At 47.1% G+C, this 26,238-nt stretch overlaps 1 protein-coding gene across 1 annotated transcript in view; it reads right to left on the reverse strand.

Moving 5' to 3' along the window:
• The window catches only part of SLCO3A1 (solute carrier organic anion transporter family member 3A1), a 129,272-nt gene that overhangs the window by 9,995 nt on the left and 93,039 nt on the right, over nt 1-26,238 (reverse strand). The window contains exons 3-7 of the mRNA XM_066328287.1: nt 18,331-18,429; nt 15,148-15,414; nt 7,141-7,305; nt 5,023-5,221; nt 4,025-4,163 (exon numbers count right to left, since the gene is read on the reverse strand). Coding sequence (XP_066184384.1) covers nt 4,025-4,163; nt 5,023-5,221; nt 7,141-7,305; nt 15,148-15,414; nt 18,331-18,429 — 869 coding nt within the window. The remainder of the gene's footprint in view (nt 1-4,024; nt 4,164-5,022; nt 5,222-7,140; nt 7,306-15,147; nt 15,415-18,330; nt 18,430-26,238) is intronic.

Here is a 26,238-nt window from a genome sequence, read left to right on the forward strand (position 1 = left end):
ATCCCCCCATTATGGTTCTAATTACTTTCTTATTTACCTCCATCCTCTTGGCTGCTGCAATTAAACTGAAGTACATTACATGCAGGTAAATCTGCAGCCCTGTCCTTGGCTGCAGGTTTGGTGCTTCCAGCACCTCAAACCCTGGGAAAGAGCCACCCACTACGGGTGCTGCAGCTCACCCAGGGCTGAACTACCACAGCCTGGCAGCAGAGATGCTGCTGGACTTCAGTGCACTCCAGGGCTAATAAATGACATCTGGTTCAGAGAGATTTGTGTTGAACTAAAAGCTTGAGTCAAGGGAGATAAACTTTATCAATATGTGATCAGAAGGAGGGTGGAATGACTGCATTTTGCTTTGATCTCTCCAGCAAGTGCAGGATGTGAAAAGAAGCTTTGTTTGCCAGTCACAGATTCAAGGATTTACTTTTTTCCCCTTATTTTCCAACTCACTCTCCTGAATTTCTGAGTGGGGGATGTCAGTGCAATTAAGGCACACAATACTACCAAGAAATCCCTTAACGAGTACAGAAAGAAACAGTCATTAATGATTCATGGCTTGTCTTCACAAGCCCGCTGGGTTTGCAGGTCACATGTTTGTATGAGGAGTAACGTCATAAAATATAACATATTGAAAAGCAGCTGAATCTCCTCCCCTTCCCCTCTACCATGTGCAAGCAGAAATTCCTTTGCTTTTCTGCTGAAGGGGTCCCCTTAGGACCATACAAAAGCACACTTTCTGGTTCACTGCCTCCAAAGATAAGGATCAGCAAGGATATCACTCCAACCTTTCTGACACCCAGTCTATTCCTTCTTCATAGGAGCTGAATCATTTTTTTCCAACTAAGTGCACAGAGGGCAATAGAGACTGTGGTGCAGAACTCCAGGAGAGCTGGAGCAGACATGCAGGTGCCTTTTCTGCTGGCAAGCAATAATTAACATAACAAATTCCAGTGCTGTGAATTAGAAGCTGACACCTGAAGGCTCCAGAATGGTGACAATTAGCACCACTGAGGTGGTATTTGCACACACGAATTTGTAGCTCCTGGCTCTTACTGCAGTGCATTGCTGGCCACCAGCCTGGACAAGGTCCTGTGGATCAAACTTACATGGACCCGTGTAAGTCTGGAAAAGTATATACCTGGACTGAATAACCCTTGGACAAAATTCCCATCACAGTAACATGAAGAATTGGGTGTTTATTTCCCATGGGCTCTCATCAAGGGACAGAAGGTACCTGTTTTGGGCAGTGGTGAGGCAGACTGTCCTCCCACTGGTGTGACTTTTTACAAAGCACAAGGCAAGTCCTACCCTCACTGCCTGAAAACTTATCCCTCAATCCAGTTTTCTGACCACTTTGTTTCAGGGTGCTGGCCCAAAGCAGTGTGAGTGGTTTGTACGAACTACATCAGCTTGCTTAGCACAGCACCTCATCCTTACCTGGGAGATCTTTGATCTTTTATTACTGACACAGTATGCAACTCACAGACATCAAACAAGGAAACATCAAAGATGGAGGTATAACTTTGTCCTGTGGAGAGGCAATTTTTTGCTACCTGTGCCAAACTTCTATAGATCCTCTTGTCTGCAACCTCACTGCATTCAACCACTTGTTATCAGAACCTTCTGCTGCCCAGCAACCTGCATACCCAGATTTATGTGTGCCTGTGAGGCTACACAGATGCAGAGTTTACACCTTTTTTTTACCATCCTGACTTTGGTGTGATTATCCACGCAAATTACCCATGTTTTTAATTACTCATTTTTTAAGCCCTGGCTCTGACAGGGAAGGGACAGGCTGGTACTTCAATGAAAAGCTGTGAGGTGCCAGCAGAGTAACTCCAGGCTGGAATTCATGTGTCTCCAGCCAAAATGCTGAGAGAGTCAATGGCATCAAACAAAAAAGATGCACAGTCCTACACGTGGTATGCAAGGGTCACTCCCAGGAATGGCCTGAAAGAAAAGTTCTTGGAGGAGCCAAAGCTCTGCCTAGCAGCACTGATATTCCTATGGCTTATTGGACAAGGGCATCTCTGGAATCAGCTCAGTAAGAGAGAAGAAATGAAAAAGAAAAAAAAAAACAACTGAGATACACATTGCTTTTAGGGATTGTTCACAGAGGAAAAGTGAAGAGAAGCAGTCAGAAACGTAAAATGTAGTAAAGTTAAATAAAGCATTCAGAGAATTTTATGTCCCAGTAAAAAGCAACCCTTGGCTCATCACAAGCACATAACATTCACAAGACCCTCCAGACAGGTCATTACCTGGATTACGGGTTTAAAACTTGGTTTGGTAATTTGGCTTTGCCTCAAGGCCATTGCATGGCCAAACTGGTCCATAATTCTTGATAATGCCCTTTCCAACAGATGCTATTGCTTCACCAATTTGTGTTCAAAATGTTACTGCAAAAAAACCCCACAAAACAAAGAGATGAGAAGAAGCCCAAGGATGACAACGAAAACGCAAAATAAGAAGGAATGAGTAAGAGAGAGCACAAGAGAGAGTGAGTTTTTTGCTGAGAGGTTTGTGCTCTTGCAGAGCACAAGGTCAGGCAGCTGCAGACTGAAGGGGCAGAGCTGAATTTTCATTACTATGCTCCTTCCAGAGGAGCCAGAGCTTTGCCCTGCACTGCACAGTGTGGAGATTGCTCCCACACTCCAGCCACAGACTCACACCAGCTGTACACTTGCTGAAGGCTCAGTGAACTGGTGAGACACAATTCTGTGTGCCTGAAACAAGCTGGTTCCTTGCTAAAATCATCCTGCTGCCATCTCAGGTGTTGACTTATTGGAAGGAGGAGGAAGAAGAGGGCAGGAGGTAACACCTTCACGTGTCACACTGATGTAGATCCTTGTAGGGCTGCTGAAAGCTCAAAACTGTGGTGTTTCAAAAGGATGCCTGGATCTCTGAGGCTGGAGAGGGAATGGAGGAGACAAGATGTTTATGCAGGACCAGCTCACAGATGATCTGGGAGAGGAGGACGCACTGCCAGCAGCAAGTGTCTGCTCAGCAGCACTCTCATGTGCTTTGTCTCCAGGGCAGGGAGGTTTGGTATCTTCTCAAAGAGGGAGGATGAAGCCATGGAAGGATAATTTCATGTGGTGAGCACTGATGTCCCTGTAGGCACAAACAGTCCCTGTGACGAGGCTCACCTCCCACAGGCTGCACACAGCAGTGGTCACCACACCTGGCACAGCCCCAGGCAGAGAGCAAGGATGAAGGAATCCCACCAGCCCCCACTCACAGGAGCAGCAGGCACCCATTTTCAGTGTAACCCAGAAGACATTAACATTTCAGCAAAAAATTAAAAAGCTGGCTTTTAAGATATTGTTAAAAATTCCCCACAGCTTCTTTATAGAGAGGTAGTTTGGTCTTTAAAAGTTTTCCAAGGGAAATAAACTCTTAGAGAGAACTGAAAAATGCAGAATGTCTTTGGATGGAATCTCTACTCCCCTGGCAACTACTCTTACTGCTGCCTCAGAACAAAACAAGGAAAGAGAGAGAAGCAAGAGGAGTTAAAGGAAAGCTTAAACAAGGGTAAATACAACCAGGATCTGCTCAGAACTGTCTAGAAAACAGATTCAGGAAAAGAGCAAGAGCAAAAAGCCAAAAAGAGTTGGGCAGGGCGAACATGGGCAGATGGAGGAGAGATGAGGAGAAGCAGGATAAAAGAGAAGCTGGTTCCTCAGCTGTCTGGGCAAGGAATCTCTTGCAGAGGATGTGTTCTGCCACTGGAAACCTGTGCAGATCTCCTGTCATGTTCCTTGGTTCTGTGCTGAGGAGGAAGACCAGAGCAGGAGGTAGTGAGATCCCACCCTGCTCTGTGGGTGACCCTGGCAGCTGCTGCTGGAGAGAGTGGGCATTTATGGAGCAGACTGAAAAACAACAAAGCTGTGAGGTCAGCTTTTGGGAGTGCAGCCACTGCTGGCTGTAGGTGAGCCACTCTACCTGACACACAGGAACCTCACTCACTTGAGCTCCCAGAACTGTTCCTACAGGTGAGAGGTGTCCAGGAAAGCCCACTCACCGTGCTGCTGCAGCCAGCAAAGCAGGCAGATAAGTATGTGACCCCGTCTGCCCCACACACTGGAGTGAAGGAATCAGTTTGGCATTCACAGTTGTTATTGCAGGGGGAATATGGGTCCAGAGATGAGGTTGGAGTTGAGCTGTAAGACAAAGAGAGAAAGAAATTAATGGACAGTGTGATATCAGCCAGCTTTTTGAACTGTTGCCTCACAAAGATGCCTTTGAGGGGGATAGTTAAGGCAAACACATTAGAAGAAAGCAGTGGGCAGGCTAGCTGGGTTCCAGCTCTAAGAAATCCAGGCTACAGCCCTCCTTGGAGACTGAAATGCCATGGCCTCAATCTCCCTTAAAAAGTGCATCTAATGCAAGGCTTGGGCTGCCCTGCTACCTCAACAAGAAGCCTCAAGGAAACACAAAGAGATGCTGTGGAGATTGCTCTGTGTTTTTCTGCAACTCTGCAAGAAGCTGACAGGCTGAAGTTGTCATCTAAAGAGTTGCTACTGCATACAGGAGCACTCAGGAGGAAAATACCAAATAACTCTCTCCAAGTCCTGTGAGTGCAGGATGTAACAGGGTTACATGAGCCTCATTTCTCACATTAAAATGGGCCTGCAGCCACAAACACTCTCTCTTCACCATATCTGTATTTCCAGGCATCTAAAACCTGGTTCTACAAATTCTCCTCAGGCACTTAAATCAATGTACAAAGCAGTGCATGTCCCTTACTGCCAGGACAAACCAGACCCAGTGCTACAGAGGTGCCTGTAGGTACAGACTCAAGTCTGGCACCTTTTGATTCAGTTTAACTGAATTTCAGATTTTAGTGAAACTCTGCTCTCATCTGCAGGTACTCACCTCTCTCAGCATGGGTGGCATGGAAACATCCCAGACTAAGAGCCCATACAACACTGCCTTCTCTGTTTGCTCTATGGCTGTCTGTCAAGGACACTAACATGGATTTATGTTGGTAAAGCTCCCTGAAACTCTCTGTGCACTCACTTGTTTCCATAGGGAACAGTAACCCCTGCCACGGGTCCTGTGTCACAGCCCAGGAAGAGGAAGGACACGTAGCAAGCTGTGGACACCAGGTTCACCAGCATGGCCATCCTGATGGCTCCCAGAGCAGACAGGCTGAGCTTCTTCACCAACAGGCCCCCCAGGAATATGCCCAGACATGCACACGGGATTGCTGTCATCCCTGCAAGAGGAAAAAACAGTTAGCAAGAGGAAAGAGCCAGGCCAAGTGAACTACTCTGTGACAGGGCTGAACTCTCCAGCAGCCAGATCTGTGCACTGGCATGAGGAAACCTTGCAATGACCAACTCCTGGAGTAGCACCAGCTGCTGGGGCTGCCCAAAAAAAGGAACAGATGCAAACAGGCATGCTGCTTTGCATGGAGGAACCAGGATCTTCTGCCAGTTCTCATCCATGCTGGAGGGAATGCCAGACTTGCTGAGATTGGCCCAGCCTGACCTAAGCAGCAGCAAATAAAGCCAAGAATTTTCCAAGGTGTCTGGAGGCTTTGGATGAGCCCTGCTGGTGCGGCTCACAGAAGTTTGATCTTCTGAGACTACACAGGAGCAGCATTTGAAAATATGACACTGCCCTAGAAGAATTTTCTTTAACTGTGAAATGCAGAATCACTGCCAGAAGTGACTCCCTTTCCAGCACAGACAGAAATTACCACACTCTGCTTGTTTGAGGTCACTTTTGCTGCCAGATCTTACCCGTCTGAACTGAGCTTAGAAGATAATCCCAGTCCTGGCATTTCTAGACTCCCTCAAAAGCCATGTGAGAAATCTGATTACAACTTTGTTCAAACAAGTTGCTGTGAGAAACACAGAGGTATGCAAGTCTCCTTTCCTACTGTCAGGTCAGAAGAAGGATGTGCTGTGGCTCATGGGTGATCCCCCCTCTTTACTGGCCACCCAGCTGCACCCACATGCTGACTGCCCAGCCAGCTCCCACCAAACAGCTTTTTCCCTTCTTCCACTTGGTCAACAGTGAAGTTACTTTCCTTTGCCAAGCCTTTAATTTTCAGGAAAGATGGAACAGCCTAACAACTTTGAGACCTCTGACCTTCTGTCAAATTGTATTAAAATCCACTAGCAAATTCCTGGGTCGCTGGGGGAAGCAAGACTGACTGCAGGGGACTGTTTCTTTTGAAAAAACCAGGCCAAAACCAGAAGATGTGAATGAGTTTAATAGGGAAATAAACAACTGTCAGGAGAGCAGCTTGCAAACTCCCTGTTAGGATATGAAGATCCACCCATTTCCTGATGTCCCAGTTTTTGACAGATCACTGCCAGCTGCCCATCTGGCGAGCTGTGGTCACAGATCATCCAAGATCAACTTGCAGATATCTTAATTGGGTGCTGCTGAGAGAAGGGTTGTCATAAACAAATGGCTGGGCCTGCCTGGGATGAGCAGCAGCAGCAAATAAATGAATATTCTGCCATCAGTGTTCTGACAGGGAACAAATGAACACTGAGAAATGCAGAACGTGAAATCACAGCAGCATGGAATGGTCAGAGAGAAGGGACATTTGAAAGACAACCAAGCTGCACTAACTCAGGTACCTGAACTGCTCATTTGCAATCTTGTCATTTCCAGCCAAGGGGAAAGCAGTAAGTAACAGGAGAAACTGGGCTTCCTAACCCAGACTGAGATGGGCTGCAGAACTGTGGGGCACCAGAACCATGAGACAAGCAGTTCAGTGGGCCACACTATCACTTGGAGAGCAACTGCAGTCTTGGGGGGCAATCAGAGGGCCAACTTCTGCTGCATGCAAGGCTCTGACAGACTCCTATCCTGGCTGCTGGACACTGGTCCCATACTGCTTCCCACACAACAGGCTTGGCCACAGGGGAAGTGATGGCAGCAGGATGCAGTGGAGAGCACAGCTGAGGAGAAAGGATGGTGGAGATGTGCTCTGGGCTCTGCAGCCATGGCACAGGTGAAGCCCAGCCCTCTCACTCACAGACACATCTCCACACGTCAGACAAGTCACTTTTTGAGACTTGAGAGTCTCAAGAGACCAGCAGCAGTTACCAGCCATGCTGAACACTTTAAACACCTTTGGACTTTGGAGATGTGGCGTCCCCTGTGGTTACTCACCCAGGAGCTGGTTGGCAGATGAGGTGGTGAGGTTGAACTGCTGCTCCAGGTACTTCCCCAGGAAGGCAGCGAAGCCAGCCACCACCGCAATCTCCATGCAGGCTGCCAGGATGATGCAGGTGAACACGGGGTTGGAGAGCAGGTGCTTAGTCACTTTGGGGATCACTAGGAAAGAGCAAAAAACGGAGAGGGGTTTTTGTGCAGACTTTGCTTGAGGTGCTAGAGGTGTCTTTCGCCTCTTCTGAAGGGTAAATTCACTTCACATCAGGAATTATTTCCTGTTCTGCACAGACAAGCTGCTTAAAATGTGGGAACACCAGAACAAAGTGAAACACCCCAACAGTGCCATCCAAAGATTCAACAATCAAGAGAGTGCAAAAAGAAATAATCAGTGATTATTTACTCTTACAAATTATTTTGAAAATAGGAAGAATGAGAAAAATTTCCAATGTTGCTCTTTGTTTCCCCCATAGGGAGGTCAATCAAAACCTGTTGTGCTCTTTCTTCCCTTTCTCGTTTCCGTATCTGCTCCCCATGAACAAAGCTGAGCGAGCCTGAGGGTGCCATCAGTGCTGTATTCAGCATAAATTCTTGCAAGCTTTCAGACACAAACTAGCCCAGCTCACATCCAGCTTTTCCTCCTCCTCCTGCCATCTAGATTTGCTTCATTTTCCTGTTCCAAACTGGCTCAGTCACTGATGGTCACCTTCTTGCAGCACATGTGGGTGTTTTCAGCAAGCTGAAACTCTGGCTTACCCATGGCACAAGGGTCCTCCTGCCTGGGATAGGCTTGTCAGTCTGTGTTTTCCCACAACTTAAACCTTCTCCAGCCAACCAACACCTTCCACATAGACCCTCCCATCCTTAAGAAGGTTGAAGAGGACATGCTGAGCTGCTCACTGTGTAGGACACACACATGTGCCTCTGGTTTCATAATCCCTTGGCTCCCCCCTTCCAAATCATCAGTGTCCAGAGCTCTCTCTCCTCCAGGCCCATCTCAATTTCCCATAAGCAAACAGGAGTTACCCTACAAAGGGGAATCTGGCTAATGAATCAGATCGCACGTTTTCTACTCCAGCGAACATTTTAATTATTGTCGAGATAACACAGCTTGAAGAGGAGAGCATCCCAGTACAGAGGAGAGCCTTGCTTTGTCTCAATACCTCATGACTAATTTCCCCCTGAATTAAATGTGAAAATCATTAAGTTTGAAAATTACCTTGATGTAGTGTAGCGAAGCCTCAATAGACCCCTATTTGCATTTTGAAAATCCATCCCCCACATTCCCTGTGGTGTACCAGGGGCTGGCAGATGATATTTCTCTGGTGCTGGCTTATGTTTCCCCTCAGGATTTTTTTGAACTGGCCTCAGCAGAGAATGCACAGCTCTTTGTCAAGGCTCTGCTTGGGTGCCCTTGGTTCTTTCTTGGGGACAGTGGAACAAAGGGCTATAATTAGGTTTGATCTAACCTTTTTGGAAGAGGTCACTCCACAGCTTCTGGTCTCTTTATATCAGAAACGTTTTTCCAAGCTTTTCCTCCTGCTTTCTGAAGATTTACTGAGTGTAATTAAGGTGCAAAAGGCATAGCAATATTTAGCAGAACAGGGGGAAAAAAGAGGAAAAAAAATACTGTGTGGGAGGAATGGGGATGGGGGAATTCAGACATGGATACATTTCAGAAGCCACCTGCTGCTTCCTTCAGTTCTTTGGTGGCCACCTACAGAATTTCCCCTTCTTGCCAGGAAAAATATAGAAAATGCAAAGGTAGACTTGGCAGTAGTGAGCTTGAAAAGTCATATTTAAGGTATTAATGACTGCTGTGCCTCGGGAGTTCAGTTTGTTCAAGATTAATGGATTCCTTGAGATGCAGCTTTGTGCCAATTTAAATCCAAAGACACTAAGGTCTAGCTTTAACTTTGTCCACCCAACAATAGTGATGATAGCCTGCCTTTTGCAGGAGGGAGTTAAAGATCATGGACATTTATTTCTGAAGTTGGCACTCAACCATCATGCACTACCAAGGTCAAAATCCATCTTCCGTGCTTGGGATGGACAACAAAAATTTTGCAGAGTTATTGCAGAATCTCACACAGGAGAGCAACCCTTCATAAGTGCCTTGTCTGGCAGTGCAGGGCTCCAAGTCACAGCACTTCATCACCTAAAAGGGCTACAGGAAAGCTCAAGAGGGACTTTAGACAAGAGTGTGTAGTGACAGGACAAGTAATGGCTTTAAACTGAAAAAGGGAGGGATTACATTAGATACAAGGAAGAAATTCTTTACTGTTAGCGTGTTAGACACTGGAACAGGGTGCCCAGAGAAGCTGTGGATGCCCCTGGAAGTGTTCAAAGTCAGGCTGGATGGGGCTTTGAGCAACTTAGTCTAGTGACAGGTGTCCCTGTCCCTGTCCATCCACAAGATGATCTTTAAGATCCCTTTTGACCCCAATCTTTCTGTGATTCTGTGATTCCACAATCATTGCTCTTCTTTCCTGTGAATTTTCTAGGACAGCTCCTGTCCTCTGCTGAATGTCTGACCACTGCCTACTGCAACAGGACTCTGTACCATCAGGCAGGTATGGCACAACACCAGTGCAAAGAGTGCACAGATAACTCAAGCAGTGTCTGGCAGCCTCCACCATCTCCTCAGCCAGGGCCAGCTCGTTCTCTTTCATCTTCTAAGGGAAATGACAGGAAGTTCTCTGTAGAATTGAATATCCTTTCATCTTGCTACTGCCATTTGTTAAGATCCATCATTTGACATCAGCTGCTGTTTTATCTGTCCCAGTTCTTGGGGTGAAATACCTCTGAGAAAAAGGTAAAAAGTCAGCAGTGAAGTTTAAAAGTCTCTCAATGGACTAGAGTGACACGCTTTCAGCTGCCTAACATATGGTGCTAGGTATGGAGTAGGAATAGAAATGCCTGATGAGGGACAGTGAAGCCCTGAGGAACACAACAGCTGCAGATGGTGCTCCTCCACTGGAGCCAACTCAGCAGGAGTCATGGTGAATGTTACCCTGCACCTTAAGGGCCCAAAGGTCACCTGAACACTCTGGAGCAGCCCTTTGCAGCTGTAAAGCTCAACTGAAGTCCGTTTGAAAAGTGCGAAAAGTCTTTTGGAGTCCAAAGAGTCTCAAAAATCTACTTGGAGAACCCACAAGCTGCAGCAGACACGGCACAGACAGACTCAGCCTCCCAGCCCCAGAAGGACGAGCTCATTTACCATCCTCATCCTGATGACACGCTCCAGAAACGGTGGCAGAAGAGCGATTCCCACCGCCCTGCCAAGGTGCACTGAGGGGAACACAACACCTCTTTTCACTGCTGAAGTACTTTAATCCCGGCTCTTCAGACCATCCATGCGCAGCGTTGGTCACAGGATCACCCACAGGCTGGGAGGGACCCAGGTGGATGTCCCAAAGCTCTCCAACACCCCCCACCAACCCCCTGACTTCGCACCTTTTCACACTCAAGCAACACCCGTGTCAAGGCATCAAAACACCCTCCCTGTCTCCCTCTGTGGATGACAGGCCAGGGGCTTGACAAATGCACACACTTATGTACACCAAGTAGCTTTGATTTGTCACTGCACATCGGGGAGTACCGGGGATAATTGGCAACCTCATTACATGAGGTTTAACTACTCTCCAGAAACGACAAACTATAATCATCACGTTGGTGCTTGAAATGAATTGTTTGGAACATTACAATCACCAAGGCCCCTGTTTCTGGTTGGAGCACCCTACAGAGACATGTTTTCAATTTGCAGTAAAGATGAAGAACACAGAAAGCAAAGTAATAAATTAGAGGGAGGTTTACAGCCCAGTCCACCTAGGACAGTGTGGTGAGGGAAAGGCAAAATGTAGTATTGAGCCAAAATACCACTTTCTACCACCCATGTCAGCAGCAAGCCTCAGGTCTGAAGAGAAAACAAAAGGCAAAATCTCCACCTGGCTTGAAGGAAAAGGGATGAAAAAAACAGCACAGGCAGCAAGAATAAAACACATTCTGGAAAGAAGTAGCTCCTGTAAAAGATAATATGGAGTAAGGCAAGAGGTGCTGAAGAAACCTCAGGTGAGTTTAATATGCTGAAGTTCCATTTGGCCTTGGAACTTTATTATCATAAAGGATATGAGGGAAAAGGATGACACATAAATCAAAAAAGCCTTCCTGACAAGATGCAAGCTTGAGGTAGCAGTAACATAGTCAAGCATAGAAAGCAGGCCCTTCTAGTCCATCATCCTTCCTGCAACAACAACCTTTACTCGACTTGAGAGGAGGACATAAACCCCCCCACCTGTGACACAGAAGTCATGGAAAAGCATTTTTTGGAGACAGGCTCTGCCTGCTCCTCTGCTGCTCAGCTTTGGCCCTGAGGTGTGCAGGCTCAAGGCCTTTCTGAATTTTTTAACGGTGCTGACAGCAAGATGCTGGCTTGGAAACAGCCAAGAAAAATCTCACAACAATATCTGCACCCTTATGAAACACAAGCCAAAAGAACCTCAAAGACCGACGGAACCTGATGCCTTTTATGATCACCACCTTCTCACCTAAGACTTGGATTTCTCAGCAAGCCTTTAAGATGTCTGCAGGTGGACAAGACCCAAATCCAAAAAGGCATCAAAGCCCAAACCTGGGCCAAAGCCTCACCACTGCAGCTGTGAATGAAAGTATACATGGAGCCCACTCCAACAGACTGTCACTATCAGTCGTGAGAAGCCAGGAGTTAAAAACTACTCCTTAGCCTTTAATCCTGCCCAATCCTATGAACTCCTACTGAGGATTACAGGCTCCCCATGGTTCAGGGCCTCCCTGCACAGCTGGCGGCTTTTGGCCTAGCACTATGTGTCTGCTCCCAGAGAGCACTTTTTGGAGAGAAATCCTGAATTCAGAGTGGCTCCCTCCCTAGGTATTCAGCAGATTGGTACACGGAGCAGGATGGAACTGAACAGAAGACAAGGCAGCTGTCAGCTGTACATCCTAGCTCTCCTACACTTTTGAAAATGAAGCTGGAAGGAAACCAAAATGGTTCCAAATCTAGGGAATTTGCAGTTCTGAAATTCATTTAAATCCACAGTGAGTTTTCTTTTAATTCCTTGTGAATGAGCTTCTCTTTCCAAACCTGGAGGATTCCATATCAATTTCCAACGTTTTAGGGTTTTAATCTCTCTTGCTAGACAGAGCGGCAGAACGTAACGAATTTCTGGTTTAAATTACTGCAAAACAGAATGCATTTAGGGCAGAATGTTTCAGAGGTGTTAAAGATCATGCCGAGGAAGCATTCTGAAATCAAATTTCATCAGAACTGGCCGCTCAATTCAACAGATGTGACATTTCTGCGTGAAGAAAAAAGAAGGGTTTTAATGAGCTATTTCCAAGCACGTCCCAGAGCAGGTGGTGTGTCAGAGGCAGCGAGGGAGAGGGTAGACACTGGACAGACTCGAGCAGAGGGCACAGGTGCCCTGACACAGCCGAGCATCTTCTCTGGCCTTGAGGGGCAGAGACTGCTCCTCAAGGCACAGCAGAGGTAGGAAATCAAAATGTGCCCCCCAGAAGAGCAGAGACTGCCCAGCCCATGCTAAAGTGCTCTCCCAGACCACACAGACAGCACAGGGCTGGAACAACCCTGCCAGGCGGGAGCAAAGAGCAATGGCAGCATTTATTCAGACTTCCACTGCTGTTAATCCTTCACTTCTCTGTGCTCCCAGATGGATTTGCTTTGCTGAACTGAAATACTAATCAGGCAAAGTGGTGCAGCATTCACGTGCCAGTTTAGCCAGGGAAGCAGCTCCCAGGACTGTCCTGAAGCTTTGCTGCCTGGCCCTGTGCAGAGCCCCATGCTGCCTCCGCTGCCTTTGATTGCCTCTTCACCTCATGCTGTTCAAAGGCACCACTTTAATTTCAAATTTACAGCTCCTCTTAAGACTGCTTCTTTCCTGGCATGAAAATACCCCATAGGAAGAGATGCTAGGGATTCCCAAAAGCTGGGCCCTCCCTCCTGCTTAGACTTTGACAGAGATGTAAAAGATCAATACTTGTGAGCCTGTTCCTTTTATATTAGTCCTGGCTTTTTTTGCGTGCTAAGGCTAGAGAAAGCCAAGGAATCTCAGCCAGCCCTCCATCTCACTGATTTTCAGCAGATCTTGTGGTGTCTGGAGCATCCTCCCACGTGCCAGCCGTGCCATGTCTCTAGCTGACAGCCATGACCCAGCCCAGAGCATGTCCCCAGCTGACACTGCCCTGCTCCCTCTCCTACCACGTCCTTGCTCTTGTGCAGTCACTGCAAGCCTTGGGAAAAAATATAAGAAAAAATAATAAAGCTCCTTTAGTAGCCAGAAAGGAGATGCAGTTCATCCTCTAAGGATGTGCTGTTGATACAGATTAAACCATCACCTGAAACACTGCTCATCAGGAATGATGAGGTGTGTTTGCCTCACTTCAGCAACACGACTCTTGACCACATTCCAACTCTGACAACAGTGGCAAGGGACTTGAAAGGAGATGTCAGCTACCAACACCATGTCGTCTGTGACAGCCTCAAAGGAATAACTAATAAGGTCATTCCTTGTCTTATTTGATGTGACATAAATTTTATTTCAAAGTCCATCTACAACGAGGCTCCTGGAATACTGATTGATCCAAAATGGGGTTACCTGCAGTGAGAGGGCTAACGTGGAGGCCTGTGGTGCCTCCTGATGTAATCAATACTTGAAGCATATGGATGTGGCAGTTTAATTTCTCTACTTCAATGAGCAACAGATGCTCAGTGAACCCCCCCACGGCCTCCCTGTGTGCAAGATGCTCAGCACCATACTCAGGCTGAACTGCTGCCCCTCCATGCAGCAGGGATACGTCATATTCTTTCATTTTTCTATATGAAAACCTGCAAATGTTTCCCGTGCCCACTCCAAGAGCTGAGTGGCCAGAAGCAGACACTCTGATGTGTACACAACAAAAGCAACAGAACTATCCATTTGGACATAAAATGGGAAAAGCCCATTCAACAGAAAATCCTTGCAACAAGGATGAAAGGATGAAGAAATTAATTTTAGTGACCGAGTTTCAAACAATTTATCCCTTTACCTTTCTTCTGAATTTCCTCATCAAGTCAAAATTTCACATCTTTGACCTTCCCTTAATGAACAACCACATCTACTATTCAAGGCATTTTTATATATTTAGACAACACTTTTTTCCCCCCCGACGTCTTTTTCCTTCCCACCTGCGCTTCATTCAACTCCCAATTAAGATGACTGCATAGGGCGTAAGTGATTTTGTCCTCATTTATCTAAATGCATCAGGCAGTAATGAAACCTGCTCTGCCACAACAACAGGGAGTGGGAAGCAGCCACCAGTGCCACAGAAACACCCTCTCAGATGAAAGATTTTCCAGTACAGCCTAGAGAAAGGATAACTGCCCACAGTCTCCCACAAAATGCTGGATCCTCAGCTGACTTTAATTAGAGCCACCTCCATTTCCATCACTGCAGGGCCTGATGTGAGGCTTTCTCTCTAATTTGCTACAAATCATGCTCTGCCCTGCCATTTTGCTGCTATTCTGGGCTGCTATCTCCCTCTTCTCATTTCAGTTTAAGAGCTGTGGTGATGCCCAGCACTTACTGCTTTGTATCTGGGATTGCACTAAGCTGAAAGCTCGGGTGCTGGGGGCTCCCAGTTTCTTTTAAAAGAAGAGGCAGAGGGGAGCAGGATGGTTCACTGGGGGAGAAATTCACAAATCGCTCTGGCAGTTGTGCTCCCTCTCATTTTTTTACCAACTCTATAGGACTCTATCATGTATTTCTGAAGCTCTGCAGCTTAAAAAAAAACCAAAAAAACAACAAAAAAAAAACAACAAAAAAACCACCAAACCCAAAGCATTCAAGCAGAACAGTCTCTCCCTCTCAGACGCGGACAAACCCAGAGATAATTATGACAAGCCAAGGAGCGAAACATCAGGTTGCTGATTTCTTGGGTGACTTTTAGGCGGGGCAGAAGCCTGCAGGGCCTCACCTCGCAGCTGCTGGAAGCAGGTGGGGGTGCTGCTGTCCCCGTCCAGGGGGTGCCGCAGGACGCCGTTGCTGGGCTTGGGGCGCTCGCAGTCCCTGTCGGGCAGCATGGCCTGCTCGCTCTCCCCGGCGCGCGCGGCCCGCGGCGGCAGCGACTGCGGGAAGCCGAACATGGGCAGGGACGAGAAGAAGAGTAAGGCACCGCAGAGCAGGAAGCCTCCCCACCACGCTCCGATCCACCGAGGGTCGTCCGGGGTGATGTCCAGCTTACCTGCGGGGAGAGCAAACGCCAGTCAGGGGCTCGGCTGCGGGGAGGGGAAGGCAACGGTGTGGATGATCCCCGTGGGCTGCCAGGGGGGTGTTGGGGCCTTTGTTGGCTGGTGAGGGGCAGGAGACACAAGGTGGGAGCCCACAGTGCATCCCCACAGCTGTAGTGTGTGAGCCACCAGCGCACAGCATCCTCCATAGACAGCCAAGAGATCCTTAGGACCAGCTCCCATCACCTCTTCTATCTATCTATCTATCTATCTATCTATCTATCTATCTATGTACCTAAACACCCAACTTCTGCAAGACCCTGCCATCAGAGCTTCTCCCTAGTGTTTTTGGCTCTTCCAGCTCTAGGAAGGTGCTGTACACCAGTGTCCCCTGTGCTGCCACTGAGGTTTTGGGCATCCCTGTCCCAGTGTGTGACACACACCTACTGGCACAGACCTGCAGAGAGGAGGACACTGCCCCTCCAACCCTGCTTACCACCCTGTTTTCCCAGGAGCTCAGTGCTCCCTCTGCTTTGAATTCACAGCCCCTTTCAGCAAAAAAGAGATTGGTGTTTGGCCTTTAGGGGCACCTGTGACTGTGTGGAGGGTGAAACAGTCCTAAATATTGAAAAGGAAACCCACCCACAGCATCAAATTGTCTCAAAAAAGTGCAGAAATAATCAGAACTAAGGAAGAAAAGCAAAATAAAAGGCTAGAGTATCCTGTAGGCCATCACTCAGCAGAGGCAAAGCCTAAGAAGGGTCTGGAGTCAGTGTGGGGAAATACAAATAAACAGCAGGAGAGGAAAAACTGTTTTCCTAACAGCTGCCTTGCTGCCACAGCCACAAGGGTGCCCAGTGCTGGAGCTGATTCCTGGGGGAGACCCAGGTCCACATGGCTGGAATAATAAGCTCCTCTGTTCCTGGTGACTGTCTGGTTACTGCCACTCTGAAAAATCTCTCTCAAGTGAGGCAATCAAGTTGTCTCTCAAGCAGAGACAGAAGGAAACTCTTTTTTCCTTAGGGAAAATAACACGTAGCTCTCAAATACAGATAAAGTTTGAAAAATAGTGTTGTGGAGGGACTGGATTCTTCTGCTGTTATTTCCTCCTGCCTGAAGTGCATTTTTTTTTCAGGTTCTTGGGAACACAACAGCGTGAAGAGCCAGGCATATCAGTCTTCTTTAGGAATATTCCCTTCCTAAAATAGCTGCTGCAAGCATGCCCTGGCATCCCACACCTGCTCAAAACAGGGAGCAGGACAAGGCTCAACCCCCTGGAGCTTGTTCTCCTTGTGCCACCTCGAGCTGCAAGGCAGAGCCAGATGCAGAGTGGAAATTCTTTCCCATACAAAAACAGAGGCCATGTGTGCCCCAGCTTTTGCATGACGGTGACTGACCACGGCCAAAACCAGCTGGACCCGGAGCTGGGAGCACTGCACCTCTCCCTGTAAAGGGGCTGAGCCACAGCCCTCCCAGCCTTCTCAGCAGTGCCTTTACAGCTCTCTGTGGCTCAGTATTTGTCTGGGGCCTTTTGAGCTGTAAATACTGAGCAATGTCTTAAGTTAAAAATGGCCAGAAGACACCAAATTAACTTTTTAGCTAGGTCAGCATCTTGCTTCTACTGATAACCAGCTGCAGCTGACTAGAAAGCCTACAAGAATAAAGTCAGAATATATTATTCTTGTGGCTCAGGGGCCTTCTAAGCTACATTTGGTGTCATGTTCATTTTTTTCATACACAAACTTGTCCAACTGCTTTAAGAATCCATTTGGAGATTTTGAGCTCCTTATGGTGAAGAGTTCCACAGCTTCACCTGTTGGGAGATAAAATATTTTCTTCTGTACATTCATATTTTAGTGTAAATTATACTAAATGGTCAAATATATAACAGGTTTCAAACAGCTCCTCTGCCAAATGGGGCTTTGGTAAAGCCAAGGAATGAAAAGGGGCCATGAGGTGTTTGACCAAACTGCAGCCAAATGTCTCAGCCATCCCAAAAGAAACTTCTTTCTCCTTTGACATTATTTACATGTCTTCAGCTGCCATGTGCATGTGAGATCAAAAACAGACAGTAACACTTCTGCAGATTTGCACAATTCTGAGTCCTGCAAGGTTCAACTCCATCCAAATGAGTTCTGTGACAACACCACAGGGCTGAAATGCATCCTCTAAGGGACAAAAACCCTGCATAAGGGTCTGTGGGATCCGATGGAGCTGAGAACTGTGGAAAAAGCATCTGAACAGGTGAGGGAGAGGAATGAAGCATCAGGTTTGCCGTGTGTATGCAGAGGGCTGGGGAGCAGCAGAGAACAGCCTGTTACATGTTGCCCTCTCATGGCGAAGAACACACAGTGCAAGGCACCCATAAAAACAGAATTTGGTCTAAATGAACAAAAGGACAAATTGAAAACAATCTGCTTTAACCCGAGTGAAGTCAAAGTGAGCGATAATTATTTAATGCTTTGGAGAAAAGCAATAACGATGTGGGATTGATGCTGCCCGTTCAAGCACGGTCATGGGCTGGGCATGGATCTCGCTGGTGTGCCTCCATCAGAACCTGGATGGTTCCCCCACGCCCTGGGGTGGCACCTCTCCAGATTTCACCCCGTGCTCTGAACACAGCACCCCTGGCACGACAATGCCACAGTGCTATTTCAAGGTGTCCTTTAAGAGCTGGGATGCAACTCATCTCATAGTGGGAAACACAGTAGGGAACAAATTTTCACCATTACAAATCTGTTATTTATCAGAACAGAGCTGAAACCTTTTGAATCATGGTCTTAAAACTCTTCTACAAGTGACACTCATAGATGCAAGAGGCACTGAGGATGGAATGACAAGACAGTTTCCTGCTTGTGAGCATCAACATTTTTGTCCTGATGATAAAAATTTAGTGTATTTGATTTGAAACCAAACCCAGTTCTCCTTACTTGTGTCAATGAAGACAGCATCCACATAGATTTTGGTACAGAAGGAACCCAAGATAAATCCACAGGCTGGTCCAAATACCAGCATCGTAAACAGAATCCCTGCAAGGAGAGAGAAAAGAGAAGATTAGTACCAGGCTCTGGTTATTCATTGCAAGTTGTTCTGCTTGTCTGCTGTAAGATGGTATTACCTTGGTGATGGCAAACAGATAGGGACAGTCCCTGTGTTGAATGCTCCAGGCAAAAGAGCACCCTAAATGTGTTTTGCTTTTCCATATCTCTTCAGGAAAATGAACAGATGGAGGTGTGATAATGCTGAAGGATTTCTACTGAGCTGAGAAGACAGTGTGGACATATGCTGTGTTTTGGTCGGCTGGCTACTCTAAAAGATGTCTTACTCAGCACAAGGTAAAGCAGACCTGCCTTCTCCTCATGGGCAACTCTGTCTTTGCCATCTCCAGCTAAAATCCTGGTAGACAGAATTTTCAGACATTAGGGACAGCACATCTATGAAACCAGTGTTGTCACAGACTGCTGGATAAAGTCCCTTTACAGAAGTAGGAGCACTTTACAAAATCTATGAAGCCCTTCTCCCCATGGGCCACACATGGCAAATATTCATGCTATGTGGATCTTCCAGCCTCTCACAACTGCTTGGTCTTTCTGCAAAACCTGCATGAAATTGCCAGTGTAACACCAGGAGAAGAGCTATTATGAGTAAATTACTTATTTTTTTCAATACAGTATTTAGAAGCATTTATTTTCACTCCCACTTTGGCCTTGAAACAGGAATGCTACAGGCACAGCGCCAGCTCTCAATTATCCAGGGCAGAAAGGCGGGGGGACACAAGGATAATCCAGAAAAAGAAGCAGCAAAGATAACACAGAACATTTGTAAATTAGACAATAAGAACATATTAGGTACTTTCACACTTGGGATAACAACATCATTTGGGAAAAACAACAAAAGGTCCCCCAAGGACCCTTGTAAATGAAATTTCTGAAGGGAGCAGGAACAGACTGAGCAGCGTGGAGCAGAGCAAGAGCCTGCTTGTTCCCTCTGGGGCAAGGCATTGCTGGTGGACACGTGTGCCTGGTGAGGGGGGCACCCCAGCAGAGATGTGCCAGCACCAGTCTTGGTGCCACTGCACTTCAGAGATGGCCCACGAAGGAGCTTATTAACATCTGGGTGCTTTGCTTGCTCTTCTGATCTCTCTGGAGGTGTTGCCTGGCATCTCAGTGCATTTATAAATCACAGCTATCTCAGCCCTCAAGTTCCTTATCTGGAAACTTTTTTGATTCCCAAGTTGCCTCTCTGTGCCTTTCTCAGGAGAAATCAGCAGAGCTGCAAAAAAAAATCCCCAGACCACGATCCCCAAGGCAAACTGCAGCAGCCAACAACAGCTTAGCCAAACAGAATAAACTGGTATGGTCAGAAGACACTTCACCTCCACTCTTAAAATACAGGGTGCAAACGAATTCCTCCAGGTTGTTGGCACTGGGGCTTGGCCGGATTAATAACCAGGGACAGAGCAGAGGTGCCTCCAGCCAGCTGCTCACACAGAAACCTGGCACCTTAAAGCCTTCCCAGCTGCCACCTCCAGCAGCATGAGGGACAAGCAAAGGTGGTGGGAGGAGAAGAAGTGCCAGGTCGTATGAGCAGCAGTGAGGGGTCACTGCTGTCAGGGCAGCAGCAGGAGCTGCCAGCCCCTGAGCAGTCTCTGCTGAGCTCAAAGCTGCAGCAATGGCACTGTGTAACAGCCTGTGCTGCCCGCTTCAATTCGTCCCCAGAGTCTCTGCCTGTGATGTCCCATGTCACAAGGGGACCAGCCATCTCCCCTCCTGCAGTCACCTTGTCCTGGGGGTGTTGGTTTGTGCTCCATGATCCAGCAGTACACTGGGCAATTTGTGCTCCTTCAGCAACAGAGCTGCTTAGGAAGTCTGTGCCTGCTCCTTTGGGGAACTAAAAAGCCTCACAGGGGACATCCCTGGTTACCTGCAGAAACATTTCATGGGACGTGAAATGAGGGAAGAGAGGCTGGGAGAGCAGAAAAAAAGGGATTTCTTTTCCCAGCTCACCTCACTCCCAACTCCCCTCCCTCCCAGTACCAAGGCCAGCCTCACTTGCAGCTATACAGCCTCCAACAGGATTTTATAAAATATCCACATCACTTTTATGGTCACTAGATGGCATCAGCGTTTGTCATTCAGCCCCCAAGTGCCACATGGAGCAGGCTGGGTGACAGTGCTGCTCATCCTCGCTCCCAAAACACGATGGGGTATTGCAGCCCCATGGAGGGTGGCAGTGACACAGGGCACTGTCAGCACCCACAGATCTGCCACACACACACTCAGTCGGTGCCCCTTCCCTGGCTGTATGCAGAAAACCACAGGTTTCAAGACAAACTGTTCTATAACTGTTCAGTTTTCAAGCACAGAGTTGAAGGAGACCAGCATGTAGCAGAGATTGCCAAGGCTACTCCTGTGATGAACGAGACAGCAATCAAACACCTTTGAAAGCTGAACATGAATTACAAATTTCTATGTAAATGTGGTCAAGCACATAAGGACATGCTGGGCCCCATAATCAGCTGGAGCAAGGACAAATGGAGCTACTCAGGCAGAAGGACAAGGGCCAGCCAAGTTCTGGCAACACCTTGGATGCATCAGTGATGGGTTGAGGAGGGATGGAAGTTTGTCTTGTGATGGTCTCCAAACCACAGGGTTTGTCTGACCATGTGTATAGAGGGAAAACCGTAAAACTGGTGTTTGTTTCATGGAGCAAAGTGCAAGACAAAGAGAGTGGAAAGAGATCATCCTTCACTGAAAGGTGAAGAAATATTTTCAAACGCAAAATATTTTCCCCTTTTCCAAAAGCAGAAGAGAGCAGAGATCTGTGCCTGGTGATCCAAGAGCAGCACGGTGATGCCTGCAGAGAGAATGATCTCAGAAAAAGGCAAACATCGAGAAAGCTGCAGCCAGTGCAGGTGCAGACACAAGTAACAAATGAACACTGCCCCTCCTCACACTATTGCATCTCAAAACTACTATGTAAGAAACAAGCCCTGTCCTCAGTTATTAAAATACCACATTTCATATCGTGGCAGCTGCAGGAAGGCACGACTTGCTCTGCCATGTCCTCACTAGAGGGCAATGTGGGATAGAGCATCCACTGAAACACCTATCTAACATCTTACAAAAGCTATTAAATTATTATTCACCTCTAGGCTAGCTTTAAAAAAGCATGTTAATTGTGTTTTCTCTTTTTCTGTAGTTTGTTCTAAAATCAAGAAAACAACCGGTTCACCCCATGCCCTTTTTTATCTTTTTTTGAGACTCCAACAAAATCCTAGGGGTTGCAATAAGAGTATTTTACACTTTAATTCACAAATCAAGCAGATTGTGGAAAAACCCAAGGCATGGACTGCCACAATGGATAGTCCAAGGTCTGTACAGAGCAGGACCATGCTCAAGGATCAATGGAGCATGCTGCTGGGCAGAAGAAATAGGCTAATTAAGCAATAGGCTAGAGCCTGTGGTTGAACATTTATGCGGAATTGAGGAGACAAGGGGAAATTAGGCAAGTTTGAATTAGCTTTAGACATCCTTCCTCTTCTGAGAAATCCTGCACAACTGCTACCACCCCCATTACTAGGAGAACACTTTCCACATCACCCACCTCGTCATGAAACCACAAAGCTGCTGCTTAGCAGAGAAGGAGGTCTTGCAAAAGCACTTTCCCCAGGGCTGGGGCTGCTGCTAAGAATTAAAATGTGCTAAATTTGTGACTAGCTTTAACATCTCTTGCTTGGGCTTTCCCCATGTTTCCCTCTAACTTTTAGGTCAGTCTGGTTTGATGGAGCCAGAGGACAGTGATACCAGGAGCAAACAGATTAAAGGTCTATCCTGGATGCACCAGGCTCTTGGGAAACTCCCACTGATGCCAATAAAACCAGTGATCAGTACAGGTACTGAAATTTGATGGTACTTGTTTAATCTCAGACTTAATTTTTAAAGTTCTTACTAGATTATGGAAGTTCTTAGAAATACTTCAGAGACAAGAATTTTAAAAAAAGTAACTCTGTCTAGGGACAATTCAAACACTTTGTTTGGTTACTCGCAAACACTTCCTTCCAGTTTGTGTCCTTTTAGAGCACAATTAAATCTTAGTTTGAAAACAGCTAATAATTTTCAGTTTACCTGCTCTACTCCCTTCTTCAGTCTCCCTCTCTCCCAAAAAAAGGCAGGGGAAAAAAAAAGGGAACAAAGCAAGCTGCACTGAGAAATCAGAAACATTTTCCTCCCACCTTTTCAAATGGAACAATTTGCCAAATCCTACTTTGTCCTGTCAAATACCATTTCCCCAGAGCTGTGGAAAGGATTGGGACAGAGGCAAGTATTAGATCTGACATTTTGTGATGAGATTTTATCACTAGTAAGGCCCAAGACTGATAATGCAGTTTTCCATTAGAGCAAAGGGAAGGAGCAGCAGCAGGTACCACATCTGTGGAGAGATGGTGGCACAGAACTCCTGTGAGTCATGCAAAGTGCACAGAAACCAAGTTTCAAAGACAGGGATAAAGGCTGCCAATATTTCAGTAATAAAGAGCTGGCCCTTGCTGTTTCAAGTTGCTTTCCAGTAGGAACAGGATCCTGAAACATGAGCAAACCTGTGCTGTTCGCAGGGTAAACCAGGTGAAGCACCAACTCAATCCCTGTAATGAATTAACTGGGGACAGTAACTCCCAGGAGTATTCTCCTGGCTGGAAATAAGGCATGAAGGAGACACTGCAAGGCTGACCAGTCTCACCAAGGTGCAGAGAAAGGCATCTCAGGTACCGCTCCCTGAGGAGTAAGAGCAGGTTCAGCAGCCATGGACTTCATGGACTGAGGAAAAATAAGATGCTAAAGAACACCAAACCATTTAGTTTCAAAGCCTCAGCCTCACCAGGGGCTGAAGACATGGGGAAATTTATTCTGGAGAGCTGCCAACATACGCCAGGCAAAGGTGAGCTGGGTGGGTGAGGAGGAGGAGGAAAAGCAGCATCTCCCACAGTGGGGCTGACTATCAGAGCAGGAACCATCGCAGTGGCTCACACAGCACTTCCCAACCATGGGCAAACCCTTGGTGTAGCAGAGGACATTGCTTTATTTAGCTATGGAGATGTCACTGGTATCTGCTGAGCCCCCTGGAGCCAGGTTGCTCCTGCCTTGGCATCTCCATGGAATTAAAGAGTGTAGATTATTCAATCTGCTCCTAGGGAGCAGCACACCTTCAGCAAAGCACATGGTCAGAGAAATACCTCCACCCCCTTGCACCATCCCAAGGGACACCTCTGGTGGGCAAAAAGCTGATCAGTTTGGAAGGTGTGGGAAATTGCTGCAAAACGTTGTCCTTGCATCCAGTAACTACATCCCTGAGGAGGAAGGGATCAGGGAGCTAAATGTGATCTCTGTCAACTGGGTGGTTCAGTGGTTTTGGGGTATGTGGAAGAGGGCACAGCACAGACCCCATCTACCACAGTCCTGGGAGTGCTGCTGTGGTCATGGCACAGCACCTGCCCAGGAATGACACCCTCAGCCCCCTGCCTGTGCAGGAGCAAGCTCTTTCTAAAAGCACAAAGGGAACTGGCTTTGCAAAGCACGAGATAATCTCAAAACCCTGCTTGTCCCACATTTCCTGCTGTGTGGAGGGCCGGTGTAAAGGGATTACTGGAATATTGTAATTCATGGGCTCTGTGACCTGCCCTTAAAGAGACACCAGCCCAGCACAGCCTGTGGGAACCAAAGGCATCCTGGTACAGGCTGGGGATGCTGCATCCTGCTCCACACCAGGGAGTGGCTCTCAAGGGCTTGGGACAAAGGTTCCACGCTCATACCTGGTGGGCAAAGCTCCGTGCTTCAGTGGGTTTTCTCTGACTTCTACCAGTTGGTGTAACCGCAAAAAAGCACAGTAAGGGTAAGAGAGAGGCTGTTTCCCACCCCAATGGCTTCTTTCTACAGCAAAACCTGCTGGAGTCACCCAGCACTGCCCATCCTCTCCAGCAGACAGTGTGGCCACGAGCTGCCTGTGCCCACAGGAGTGGAGGGATGCCTGCATTCCTGCTCAGCCCCTGGTCTCTCATTCCCAGCTCTGCTCATTTACCATGGAAAGACAGAATTTTTCCTGCCACTCAGCTCTCTGTCTACACAACCAGCTGCCCATCACCACCTCCTGCTCCCTTATGGCTCCTGCTCTGTCACACCAGCTGTAGGAAAGGTGAAGGGCTGGTGTTGGACCTGCGGCGTGTTTTGATTTGTTCTGCCTCCTCAGCGCAGCCACTGAAGTGAAGGGAATGTTCAAACTGCCTGGGCAGATGTTTCCAAGTGCCTGCAGCTGTTGATTAAAGAGGAACAACTCTGGGATAATTCACTTTAATGTTTAGTCTCTGTTCTAATGAGGATCAAAGCATCTCTAGCCCTGTACTGGTGTGAGGTGGGGAGGAGAGAAGAGGTTGGGGGTTCATCCCATTTGTACAGTAGCACACACAACATTTATTAGTTTTGCCTTCAGGAGCTCAACACCAGCAGACTCCTCAGACACCTATTTAGCGTTGCTCAAGTGACACCAAAGACAAGGACAGGTGTCCTGGCAGTCCCAAGGCAGCGAGAGGTTGAAATCCCTGCTCAGCCATCCCCTTCCCATGGACCATTCACTGCATCTCGTTACTTTCCTACCTTTTAACAAAAGCTAGTCCCTCCCTGTGATGTGTTGCAAGATGCATAAATAGTATGCAATGCTTTAGTAATCAGGAACACCAAATGTGTTAGAACAAACTGAGTTTTAGTTCTGAGCTCTTCTCATTGATTCCACTGTTACAGCTCACTGTCTGCATCTCTGTGTGCAACACAACACCTGGAGAAAGATCTGACAGCACTGTCCCAAGCCATCCTGTTTCTCACTGACAGACTTGCAGCTGCTTTTGGGCCAGCAGAGCAGCTCCAGAAAGGCTGCAGAGTGAAAACATTGGATTGAATCTGACTTCTCCCATTTCCATGCAACCACTTGTGATGGGAAAGCCATACAGGGTTTAGTTCTTTCAGCCACTGAAAGAAATTATTACAGAGTTGGAAATCACGTAGCCTTGAACATCTCCCAAACACTCCTCTCCTCTGATCAAGCCCTTCTATCAGTATAGCAAATCAGTTTCAGCAGCCTGTAAAATCTGCTCTTGCTTCATGAAGATCTGAATTTTTAATGCAAGCTACTCACCACTGTATACAAACGCTGCAGAATGACTTATTTTCCCCCCTGTGTAAAAGACTTAATAACTGTAGCTAAAGCTGATTGGGGAGTTTCATTTACTTACTTACAAGAGGCAATAAAAACATGCACCCATGCTACAGATACAACAGAATTCTAATATGATTGTTCCAAAGGCTGGAGAAAGCCCATGGCAGTGGCCTTCCTCATGCCTGCTGGAAAAGACTATTTCACTACTCCAGACAGTTTTTGTTTTAGTCTATATTTAACATTCAGATGTTAATCCCTAAAGGGGTTGCTCAGACTTGAAAGTAGTTTACATGAGAGGCTTCTCCCCAGACCATCAGGGTCCCTTTAAATATTGATTTCCATCAGAATTCGGGATTTCTCTAAGGAAATGTCTGCTGACTTAGAGATGAAATCTGTTTTCTATGAGCAGGCCTTTCGCCTGGCGAACCACCCTGCATTTTCAATTATTACCAAGCCTTAAGGTTTGTTTTATCAGCAAATCCCTGTCCCCAGCACTATCAAGGCTACATGTGAAAGGATCAATGTTATACCAACAACTGACAGTCCCAGGGGATCCTGGTGCACACAGAGAATGTTTGCAGAGTGGCACAGAAGGGGATTGGACTTTTGCATCACGAGCACAAACTCAGCATCCAGCC

This window comes from Sylvia atricapilla, chromosome 13, assembly GCF_009819655.1.
Source record: "Sylvia atricapilla isolate bSylAtr1 chromosome 13, bSylAtr1.pri, whole genome shotgun sequence".
Lineage (NCBI taxonomy): Eukaryota > Metazoa > Chordata > Aves > Passeriformes > Sylviidae > Sylvia > Sylvia atricapilla.